The sequence below is a fragment of the Sarcophilus harrisii genome, chromosome 5 (genome assembly GCF_902635505.1).
Source record: "Sarcophilus harrisii chromosome 5, mSarHar1.11, whole genome shotgun sequence".
NCBI lineage: Eukaryota > Metazoa > Chordata > Mammalia > Dasyuromorphia > Dasyuridae > Sarcophilus > Sarcophilus harrisii.
Window position 1 is genome coordinate 265,652,300 of NC_045430.1, and position 12,131 is coordinate 265,664,430.

The 12,131-nt window shown below is 36.5% G+C and overlaps 1 protein-coding gene across 11 annotated transcripts in view; it reads left to right on the forward strand.

Annotated features, from left to right (window-relative positions):
• Window positions 1-12,131, forward strand: part of RBMS3 (RNA binding motif single stranded interacting protein 3) — a 1,441,154-nt gene that overhangs the window by 938,589 nt on the left and 490,434 nt on the right. For all 11 annotated transcript variants that reach the window (XM_031938176.1, XM_031938175.1, XM_031938179.1 and 8 more), the window contains one exon: window positions 9,720-9,778. In XM_031938176.1, coding sequence (XP_031794036.1) covers window positions 9,720-9,778 — 59 coding nt within the window. The remainder of the gene's footprint in view (window positions 1-9,719; window positions 9,779-12,131) is intronic.

The window sequence follows — 12,131 nt, forward strand, 5'->3', positions numbered from 1 at the left end:
AAAGAGAGAGATTGAAGTGCTACATCCTCCCCCTAACTTTCAAAAGAAAAAAAAGTCATTAATTTTCATTTCTTAAGTAATATAACTCATGCTATTAAAATTTATCAGCAAATATAGTCATCATTTATACACTGCTGATTCAAATGTTATTGAAGAGAGTGGGAAACACATAATTGAGGATTCCACTGGGAAAATTTCTTTTAATATCTATTTATATTTTGAACCCTAGCCATCACAGACAAACTGAGTTTAAAGTAAATAAATAAATAACCCTCTGTTGGATGGGAGAGCTTTGAGGGAACGATTACTTTGTGTTCATCTTTTCCCACAAAGTTAGTGGACTAGTACATATGATCTTGCACATGAAGTCAGGATGATAGAACACATAAGCTGTATAGCCATAAACAAGCGGATGGAGAGAGTACAACACCAACTCAACCAAATTGAAACCTAGATTTACCTTCAATGCCTTGTATAAGGTAATATTAAGATTTTATTAAATTAAATTAAATAAATAGAATGATCACATGACCTTGATTTCTCAGCAGTTCTTAAATATAGTCGATGCATAGTACATTTTGTTGAATGGAATTATCTTAAAGAGTTGGTAGGTTATGTGATTTCTTTTAAAGCCATCTTTAAAAATTGATCAGCAGTCTGAGGAAGTATAAATATGAAGTGTCAATCAGCTACTGAGTTTTTCTTTTTTCTATTGAGGAAGAAGGTTGGACAGTTAAATGCGTTTGAAAAAGGGATCCTCAATTAGATACAAAATTATGTTGGATGAATATGTGACCAGAAGATGAAGTTGCAACTACTAAAGCAATGTACAGTCAACATTTCCTGGGAAAGGACTCTGGGAGGGAATTCCTATGTTGCTTTGAGAGGATAGGTGAGCCCAACATGGAAAGAATTGCCATTCTGTAATTAATAGTGTTTTCAGTTTATTCATTTGCTTTCCCCAAGTACTTCAGACCTTTGACCAATATAATTTTATTCATCGTAATGATATCCCACAAGGCAACCAGAATTATGGCAGTATTTTCTTGACTGTAGAAAAAAAAAGAAACAGAGAAAGATAAATAGGATAAGCAGGGAGGAGGGGGAGGGAAACATTGGGAGAACATTGGGACTAGAACATGGGACTTTTGACATCCAGGGCACTGTTTTATTAATCAGATCATAATAAGGTTTCTAATGTAACTTTAGCTTCCAACATACCAGAAACGGAAAAAAAATAAAAAGAGATGGTTAATAGAAGTTTCTAAGAGCAAAACACAAACTATTTTTGAAGGGTTTGGGAACCTAGAATCAAAGTAATTCAAGCAAGATGGTGAAGGAGATCAAGCTCATGCTCCGTGAGAATCAGTTTGTGGAAGACACACATACACAATAAATTAATGAATTCTTGAATGAATAAATGAATAGAGAATACATTTTGTGGGAGATATATTAGTACATGAAGAGGTCAAAGAACTTCATTTAGGAGATAATTACTGAATTGAGCTTTGAAGTCCAACTCTGAGTCCAAGCAGTACAAATACAGGGTAGCCCCAAAAGTATTCATTATTAAAGCTTAAAACTGCACTAAAACATTTGTTTCCCTGTGTAATACGTGTTTAATATCTAAACACTTGACATCATCATCATTATCACTATAGATCCAATGACCCCCTTAGTTTTTTGTTCTCTAAACTCAACATCCATAGTGTCTTTCACAAACTAGTTCTCATGGAGCATGAACTTAAGTTCCTTTACCATCTTGCTTGAATTTTTTTGATTCTAGGTTCCCAGACTCTTCCAAATATATTTTGTGCTTTGTTCTTAGGACCTTTTAGCAACCATTTCTTTAATTTTATTATTTTTTTTCCTGTTTCTGGTAAGTTGGGAACTAAAGTTATATTAGAAACCTAATTATGACCTAATTAATAAAACAGTGCCCTCTTCCTTCCTCCCTTCCTCACTCTCTCTCTCTTTCTCTCTCTCTTTCCCTCTCTCTCTTTCCTCTTTTCCCCTTCTCTCTCCCTGTCTCTCCTGATATGCCTTGGAATTAACAGGTATCCCTTCAGTAGAGTTTTCAAGTTGCAATAAAATTGTTTAAATGATAATTCAGCAATAGCTGTATACATATATACAAGCATAAATAAATACATCGATATATAGATGAATGGATGGATGGTGGATTGATTGATAGAAGATAGATCAGATAAATATATATGATAGAAATAAATTTGTCATTTATCATTCTATAGGCATACATATATGCACAATGTGTGTCCTGTGAACCTGCACATCATAGATACATGTCAAATGCATGTGCAAATATGTATATGTATATCCACAGATAAGTATATGTGTACATATTCACAAATGTTATATTTATGTGTGCATATACTATATGTGTGTATTTCTGTAAGCATGTATGTATGTATATGTTGTGTGTTGTGCAGAGGGATTGTTGTTCAGGGAAGAATATAATCAAAAGGTTTCTAAAGCCCCTCCTGGTGCTGAGAGTTCATAAGTGTTTCCTGCTTTCTCTCTATGTTTGTCTCTCATGCTTTTCTCCATGTTTTACAAAGTCTATGAAGTTTGTTACCACAAGGTACTTTTACTTCAGAAGCTTTAAAAGTTCTCATTCAACTCTCTCTCTCTCTCTCTCTCTCTCGATATATATATCGATATATATATGTATATATATATATCGATATATATACATATAGACACATATATGCTATAGGATATATATATACAAATATATACATACACATACATCTATGTATTAATTATGTATATATAAAAGTGTGAATATATTTCTACATGTTTGTGCATATCTATATAACTATATATATATATATATATATCACAATATATGTATATTTAGATAGAATAGTTAAATGGATGGATCGATAGATGGATAGATAGATGTATGAAAGAGAGAGAGGGAAGGAGGGATGGAGGTAGATAGTGAAAAGAACTTATTATAGTAAACAGAGAGCTCTCCTGGAAGCTAGGAAGAACTGTAATTGAGTCCATCTGACAAATATAATAGTATGTGACTTGGAATAACATTTTTTATCTCTCACTGTCCCAGCTATTATTAAATTGGAGAATGAGGGCTTATATACACTCATTCATCAGCAAGTGTTTGCCACACCTTGAAACCATAGGTCTGCTACAGGCTCTAATCTGTGTTATCTGTGTGTGTGTGTGTGTGTGTGTGTGTGTGTGTGTGTGCTGCTTTTGTTTTTCACCTGTGTATCCCCAGCATAGTGGGTTTGATGTTGTGTGTACACATTTAGAGGCAAAATAGTGAGATGTTCAAGCCTGTCAATCCATCTGTCTATTCCTTTTCTTTTTTTCCCCCTAATGAGACAACTTTATTCACTCACCTCAATTGTTGACTTTGTAGGGCACGAAGAATGAAATAGCAGCCATGCATAAACATCCCCCCTTTTTTCCCAGTAGAGGCTGCTCAGATGTGGCTCAATAACCAAGTGGTCGCTCAGCCCTTTCTCAGCATAGCTCATATTCTCAATTTATGAAATGGGTTTGGATGCAGAAGATTGTCACTGAACCATGAAATGAAATCCTCCTGTCCAGGGCCTAGATTGTGTAGAAACTGTGTCATCCCTTCCTTTCTGTGACAAGCCCTCTGTGGCTCAGTATCGCATTGTAGACATGTATCGTGTCTAACTTGGCTTCAGGAAATTCAGAGGATATATTAACCTGACTGGAAACAAGAGGTATGAGTCAATCTGTGTGTGTGTGTGTGTGTGTGTGTGTGTGTGTGTGTGATGAATACACACCTATTTTCAGAGGATTTCACCTCATGCTTTTTTACTAGACTCGATATACATGTCCTCTATCAATGACCTTGAAAGCAGATTTAAACACTAATGGCATGGAGGAGATCACTGGCCTTTGAGTCAGAGGTTCTGGATTTGAGTCTTTGAAAGCACTCGCCGTGTGCATTTCTTTGAGCAAATCACATATTCTCATCAAGCCTCATTATCTGAGGGATTCTTACTAGGATGTCTTGGAGGAGCCTTCCATTCTGCCCATCTACTTTGTGTGTGTACATGGACACACACGTAGGAACAAATATGAGTGCATGTACACTGTACATGTCCTTGGCATATGTACACGGTCTGTATACAGTATACACAGACTGTACACAGTTATAGTTTAATAAACCCTTGGTGGGTGTCTGAAAACTTTCACCATCTGAAAGTCTTTCTTTATTATCTTCCCCTAAGCTCCATGACAAACATTTTTATGCAGTTATATTTATATTGTTTAGAGACAATAAGGCTTAATGGTTAGAAAGTTGACTTCTAAAACAGGACCACTAAGATTCAACTTTGCCCTAGCTGGGTATGACCCTGGGCACCATCACTTAACCTCTCCATACCATCACTGACAGAAATAGTATTAACCTGAACTGATAGCAAAAGTTTTGTGTTCCAGATGTTCCCTATGTGGCAGCTGGTGGTACAGAAGTTAGGGCTCTGGGCCTGGAGTCAGGAAAAGTTGAGTTCAAATCCAGATGCAGATGCTTACTAGTATAAAATGAACTGGAAAAGGAAATGGCAAACCACACCAATATTTTTGCTTATGGGATCATGAAGAATCAAACATAAATATGTATAAAAACAAGATATAAATACTTATTCTTTTCCCCTTCTCCTATGCCAGTACAGCGCTTGCATATAGCTATTGTTTTCTGTTCTAGTCAGAAACTCTGAGGGTCTTCCCTTCCCACTGCTATCTTTGGGAGGGCAAATAGGGCCATCTTTTGTCTTAATTCATACCCAGATCTTACTCATTTAATGGGTGTGACCTCAGACAAAATGAGACCTGGGAAAGACCTTAATTCAGAAAGGCCGAGGAACCCCACTGCAGCCTGGGCCATTGCCAGTTGTCTCAATCTTGGTCTTGCTGCTAGACTCCAATGACTGGAGGAAAGAATAATATTGACAACTCTGGGCAGCTCTGTGTCTCTCAAGCTCAATTCACACCCAATCATAACAAAAACAAAATCTCAGGCCCAGTCTCTAGCTCTGCATTTGTTCTGAGGGTTGCCCAAAGGACAAGAGAAACATAGGTGGGCTGAAACCAAGGATTCCCAAATGAAATTACATCAGTCAGTCTAGCAACAAGAATTTAGTAAGTTTCTACCATGTACTAAACACTATGTTAAGGCCCAGGATACGTAGAAAGGCAAAACTAAGCCCCTTTTCTCAAGGAGATCAAAAGGAGCTCAACATAGAGACAACTATGTAAATCAAATCATATCCCTATCCCTATCTTTCTATATTCCTATCTAAGCTTAAGTCATTGATGTAAAACTAGATTTTTTTTTGTTTTCAGTCTTGAATTTTTGTTTTATAGATATAGATATAGATAGATATACATTATATACACACATGTATATGTATATATAGAGATATAAATATGTATATATACGTATGTATATGTATATAAACATAAATGAAGTAAACATATATATAAACATAATATACACACATGTATATGTATATAGAGAGACATAAATATACACACATGCATATATGTATATGGAGAGACAGAGACAGACATTAGGGATAGTTTCAGAGGAAAGGCACAAAGATTAAGGCAAACTGGGAAAGTTAGCTGAAATTTGAAGGAAGACACTGATAAAGAAAATGAGACTTGTAGATAAGGATAGCTGGTGAAAATGTTCAGTTAGAGAGATGCAGGGCTACATGAATAGAGCAGCTAGATGACCAGTGTCTCCTGATCACAAGGCATATAAGAATGAGTAAATAAGGTATAATAACATTGGGATGTTAGTAAGGATTCAAGTTATGGAAGGCTTTAAAAGTCAAATAGCAGATTTTACATTTCATTTGAGAGGCACTAGGGAGCTACTACAGTTTGTTTCATGGAGGCAAAGGAGAGTGGTCTAACATGATCAGATCCATGCTTTAGGAATATCATTTTGAAAGCTGAAGATAGACTGGGGTGGAAAGAGACCCATGGCAAGCTGACCCACCAGCAGATTATTGCAAGTATGGGCCTGCTGATAGACTATATGTCTCCTGCCTAGAGAAGAGCCTAGCTAAGAAAGGAAAGATTAATTTCCAGCTTGTCCAAAGAGTCCTGAATTTTTCAACTCCATCAATTATCAAGGACTATCCATCAAGCATCAGTGGAGGGAGTTACCCATAACAGCTAAATCACCATTTTCCAAAGCATACAAGTATTCAGGAAGAAATGTGAGGTTCCTGACTTTTTCTAAAGACAGTAGCTATAATGCAGTTCATTGTAGCCAAAGCTGGACAATATTTTTAAATGGCTCTGATGGATCTTGTTATAAGTGTGTCGGCTTGTATTGAGAGAGGTATAATTTTTATTTTTATTTTTACTCTTGAATTTTTACCTTACATGTAACCTGTCATGTTGTCGGTGCCCTTAGGCAAGAAAAAATGTTTCAGAAGGAGAGTTCCCTGCCTTCCCAGCCACCCTCTTTGAGATACATGTAGCTTTGCAAATGGAGACTTGTCCCATTACCCAAGGCAAATTAGCCATTTGTACTGGTTGGATGGAAAGGCTGTAAGTAACTCAAAATCATGTGTGATGTCTCAAACTTCTGTTCCATTTATAGTGAGTATTCTGCAAGGAGTCAAACAATGCTGATGATTGCTTTATTGTCTGTGCTAAAGGCACTGGATTTGGAATCAGGGCCACGGGTTCACCTGGTGACCCAAAGGCGTGACTTATTCCTGTGTCTGTTTCCTCATTTGTAAGATGAGGGAGTCTCCAAGGTCTTTTCCAGCTCTAAATTTTGGATCTAATGACTATGCCAGCCAACTCATTTTGTAGTCATAGAAATCCTGGGGACGAAGGCACATTTTTCTTGGATTTGTGGCCAATCACTCTTGATAACGATTTGGTTTAAAACCTGGTTGTGTCATTGACTACCTTTGTGATTTTGGTCAATTCATTCTGGACATCATGGGATCATGTGATTTGAACTGAAAAGAATCTGAGATATCTATCATCTGATTGATTACCCCCCCATTTTACAGATAGGGAGACTGAGGCCTATAGACTTACCCAAAATTATAGAGAGATGAGGAACAGAACCAGTATTCTAACCCAAGGCCTTTGATGCCAAATCTGTCATATATTATTTTCTCATCTCTAAAATTAAAGGGTTTGGTTTAGAGAAAGGGAAGAGGAATTGGAATGGGAATGGGGAGAAAAAAACATTAAGCACCTTGAGATAATGAAAGGATTCTTAGCTTAAGATCTGCAATCTTGATTTTTTAAATTAAATTTTAATAACTATATGATTGCTTTTGTAGTCTTATTTTTTGCATTTAAAAACATTATTTTAAGAAGAGGTCTCTAGGCTTTTTTCTCTCTGCCAAAGGAATCTAGAATCCATCCCCCCCCCCCCAAAAAAAAAACACCCACCTAGAATCTGTATATTCTCTAAATTGCTTCATTTCTCTCTCCAGATCCTAGAAACTGATGAGGGATATATCTAGGTTATTATAAGAAATGCAAATACCATCCTAAGTCATCAGTTTAGGTAATATCTTCAACTCCCTCTCCTACTCTAACTTTTTCATTGGGCTGTAAAGAATAGCAGGCATAAAGACAAATTACATGAACTTGGACTCCTTCTCTGCCTTGACCATCTCTGGCTGGCATACTAATGAGCATCAAGAACCTTAGGCAGGGAAGAGGTCCTAGCATAAGGTTTCCTATATGATGTTCATTTTATCTAGTGCCTAAAATCTTTCATCTCTGGTAATAAAGCTACTATAAACTCCATGAGAACTGATACTAACCTTTTCCTCTTTTTATATCCCCAACTTAGTATCTGGCAAATAGTCGGTGCTCAATAAATGCTTACTGATTTACTGAGTATAGAGGTACCAGAAATATAGGGAGAAGAAATTTTAGGAAATTACAAACTTAAGAGTTAGTAAAGTTACCTTGTGTAATAGCTTAATATTACTGATAGGAAACTGAAGCCCATAGTGTTGGATTGTTTCAGTCCTCATCAAACAGGAAATAAGCAGCAGAGGTACTGGGTCCTCAGTCTCTGTATGCAACATGAGTTTTACTTATTCTGCAGAGTAAATTCAGTCTTAGGGCATCCCTTCTTTCCTCTTTCTTATGGTCGATAGCCATAGTGAGATTTGTAATGAGGTCAAAACATCTGCGGTGATGAATTTCTAGGCAGAATTATTGCCTAGAAGGTTGCAACATTTTCCTGCTGAGGGATTCCATTCACTTCCGAAAGATGCTTCGCCAAGTTTCCTTTGGAAAATATGGGGGAGGAGGTCAAGGAGGGGAATCATTTCCCTATGAGTTCCCTGCCTAAAAGAAGCACATTGGTTTTTGAATCAGTGGCTTAGTAATGCCAGCCAAGTGGTTTGAAAAGTTGAGCCGAGTATCTGAACTTAATATAGACAAAAAGGCCGATTAAGACATGGATGCTTCTGAGAGCTGTAATATGGTCTTATACTTCTTGGGCAAGTTTAAGGTTGTAGGTTGAAGGAATTCGAAATTGATCCCGGATCAGTTTACTCCAAACCATACTAGATAAAAGAGTAGAAAGCTACAACGACTTACAATGACCTTCTTGCTTCCTTTCCTCAAGCAATAGGAGCATACTCTCTCCAAATGGTGTTCATTCCACTTTGGGGCAGCTCTAAATATTGACAAGTGTTTTGTTGTAGTTGTTGTTGTTGTTTGTTTGTTTATTTTTACCCCAAGCTTAAATCTGTTTCTTTGCAATGTAACCCCCTGAATTTCTGGGACCAAACAGTATGTGTCTCCTGCCTCATAATGTTTCTATAAGCTGAGGATCCTTATTGTTTTGACCCAACTTCATCTGCTCCTTGCCCATTCTGCCTGATTTCCACTGGACATGCTCTTTTTAGCTTATCGCTGTCTTTCCCAAAACCAAAACCCCAGAACTAAATACCATGCTCTTAATGCGGTCTGACTTTGGAAGAGTATAATAGGATTATCATTTATTTATTCTTGGATCAGAATTTCTTTGACTGCCATAAACTGCCATTAAAAAAAAAAAACAAAAAAACTTCTTTGACTCATAGATTTAAAAATTCCAGAGGTCAAGCCAAAGAGCTGAAGGTTTTTAGAACCCAAAATGTTAACATGACTATATTAAACCTATCACTGCTATCATAATTATAGCTATTGTTAATAACAATTGTAGTTTCTGAGTATTATCTATATGTGGTCACTTGATTTTGTTTTAAAAATTTCTCCATGCTTGTCTGCCTTATTTTTGCAAGTGTTTACAGATGAATTTGAAATTAAAAAAAAAAAAATCAGTTAAGTAGTTTTCTGTACAAAAAAGTAGCCAGCCATCCCTTATTTTGCTTCCAGGGCTATACAACTATACTTAACCACCCCTTTCCCCCCAAAAGACCTGGCATGTTGACTTTTTAAAGGCTCAGCCCAAGACAAACTTTATGAAGCACATTCCTAAGCTGTAAAAACTAGTTAAAAGGGGTCATCCAGGTGTGACAGCTTAGCACATTGTTTTGTTTTTTTTTCCCCCCTAAATTGTTTGTTGTCTCTGCACATGTGTTGATGATCTGAACAAAATATTGGAAGCATCTGCATTGAATTTATTCTCTGGAATGTAAAGGAAAGTTGTAATGACATGTCCTTTTTTTTTCCTCCCATAGGTATGGAAAAATTGTTTCCACAAAGGCAATTCTTGACAAAAATACAAATCAATGCAAAGGTATGTGCTAGAGAGCCCCTTCTCCAAGTTGTCTGGTTTCTGGAGCCGTGGGGTGGACCCATTCCCATTGCGTGGCCGAGGCCCTTGCTCCAGCTCCAGATTGAGCTTTGGCTCTGGCTGGGCAATCAACATCGTGTACAGTATATTGCAAACATATTTAATAATGCCAATGCTTTGATGAGTTGTATTTCCAGTAACATTGCTCATTAATTTTTTTCATTAACAAACAAAATGAAAATCACAAATCAGAACAAGTTTCAAATTGCTTCAGCAGAAAACTAAATTACCTCCTAACCACATTGTGTCTTCTGATTTGAATGATATCATCAGTGATGCAGATTGATTTCCTATATGAAAATGAGCCACCCTTGGGGAAACTCTCCCATGCGAAATGTGTTTTAATTTCTGTGTTCTGGAAAACTTGGGTTACATTATTAGAAGAGGAGAGGGCTTCCTAGAGGGTCTGTTGAGTCTGGGTTAAAAGTATTAAACAGCCCATAGGATTTGAGAGCTGGGATTATTTAGGCTCCATCTTTTTATGGAATCCTGGGAAATGCTACCGTGGTTGTTGGATTGTATGCGCCTTCATATTTGGTATATTCCCCTTAAAAAGAAAAAAAGAAAAGAAAACTTGAAAGGATTATGTTAAATGGCTTATGAAATCACTCCTGTTGATCTTGTATCACTCAGTTGAATTGGAATTCCTCTTCAAATGTGTGTTATTTGTGGGGCTAATCCAGTTGATATAGCATGATTGGTTTCTGGTATTGTGTTTGAACTCCAAAGACTTTGGATGGGCAACAATCACTACTCTTTTACATTTAAATTTAGGCAACTAAATGTTAGTAAAAAATGTTCCCTGTCTCGTATTTTCTAGTATATTTTAGCAAGGAATTTGTTGCTTTTTCATTCTTTCAGTTGAGAAGAACAAACAGACCCAAGGATGATAATATAATCCAACAAGTGAATAATCACACACCATTCATTCCACAAATATATATTAAACTTATTAGTTTCAAGACACTGTCCCAAATGCTGTGGGGGCAGTCTTAACTAGGAAGGGAAGGGCAAGACCTGACGGCAGGACTGCCTATTTAGAAAATGTGGAGAACGTTTTTAATCTTTCAAAAGCATGAAAGCAACAGAGATTAGCATCTAATTAACAAAAATGTTTTGTCAAAATAGGAAACTTCTAGATTAAGGACCTCCTATGAGCTCCTCTTTTTTCTTTTCCCATATTTCCCATCAGTCTCCAAGTGTCTCTTCCTATCTGCCTTGCCTGGACCCCCACTGTTATGGAGAGATTGTTCATGTAGCCCTATGAAAAATTTCATAATTTTGGCTTTCTCTAAGAAACAAATATATACATGTGTGCATATGTGAGTGTGTGTGTGCATGTATTTATATACATACATATAAACATAAATGGCAAATATATATGTATGTTCACATTTATGTATACACAGAAAAATATATAAATATACATATGCATTTGAACACACACAAACACACACACATACACACACAATTCCTGTCTGCAGACAGCTTACCAACTAGCGAGAAAGCTAAAATAGGCTTATTCTGTGGCTTCTAACTCAATTCTAATCAGCTTTCATAGAGATTCTAGGACCCTAGTTGGAAGTACTGTGGCAGCCAGACAGTGGATAACATTAATCAATTCCTACCATAAATAATGAACTATCCCCATCCCAGAAATTCTTGGGAGCTCATTAAAGGAGGGGGAGAGGAGGTATGATAAGTCACCGAATGAAATCACTGTTGGAACCCAGAAATAGAGGGCAGTTCTTGGCAAAATTGTACCTTGGAATCCAGTGCAAATATTTCACTAGTATCTATTCCGGTCTGACGAGATATAAAAGGGTCTTCTTTGTATAATCTATTGTTTTAAATCATTTCAGTTGTGACCCCATTTGGGGTTTTCTTGGCAAAGATACAGGAGTGATTTGCCATTTCCTTCTCCAACTCAATTTACAGATGGAAAATGGAGGCAAACAGAATTAAATGACTTGTCCAGGATCACACAGCTAGTATCAGACTAGATTTGCATCCAGGAAAATGAGTAATTCCTGACTTCAGAAATGGAATTCTAATTACTATACTACCTAACTGCCCATGATCTAGTCTGGGGAAGAATATAATTAGAGGGAAAATATCTACATATATGAAAATATACCTATACATATATGCATACACACATAAAATATACCTGTATATGCCTATACACATATACACATACATGCATGTACACATCCATAAAATATATACCTAAACATACATACATACATAAAATATACATGTATATATATACACATGATTTATATGTGTGTAGGTA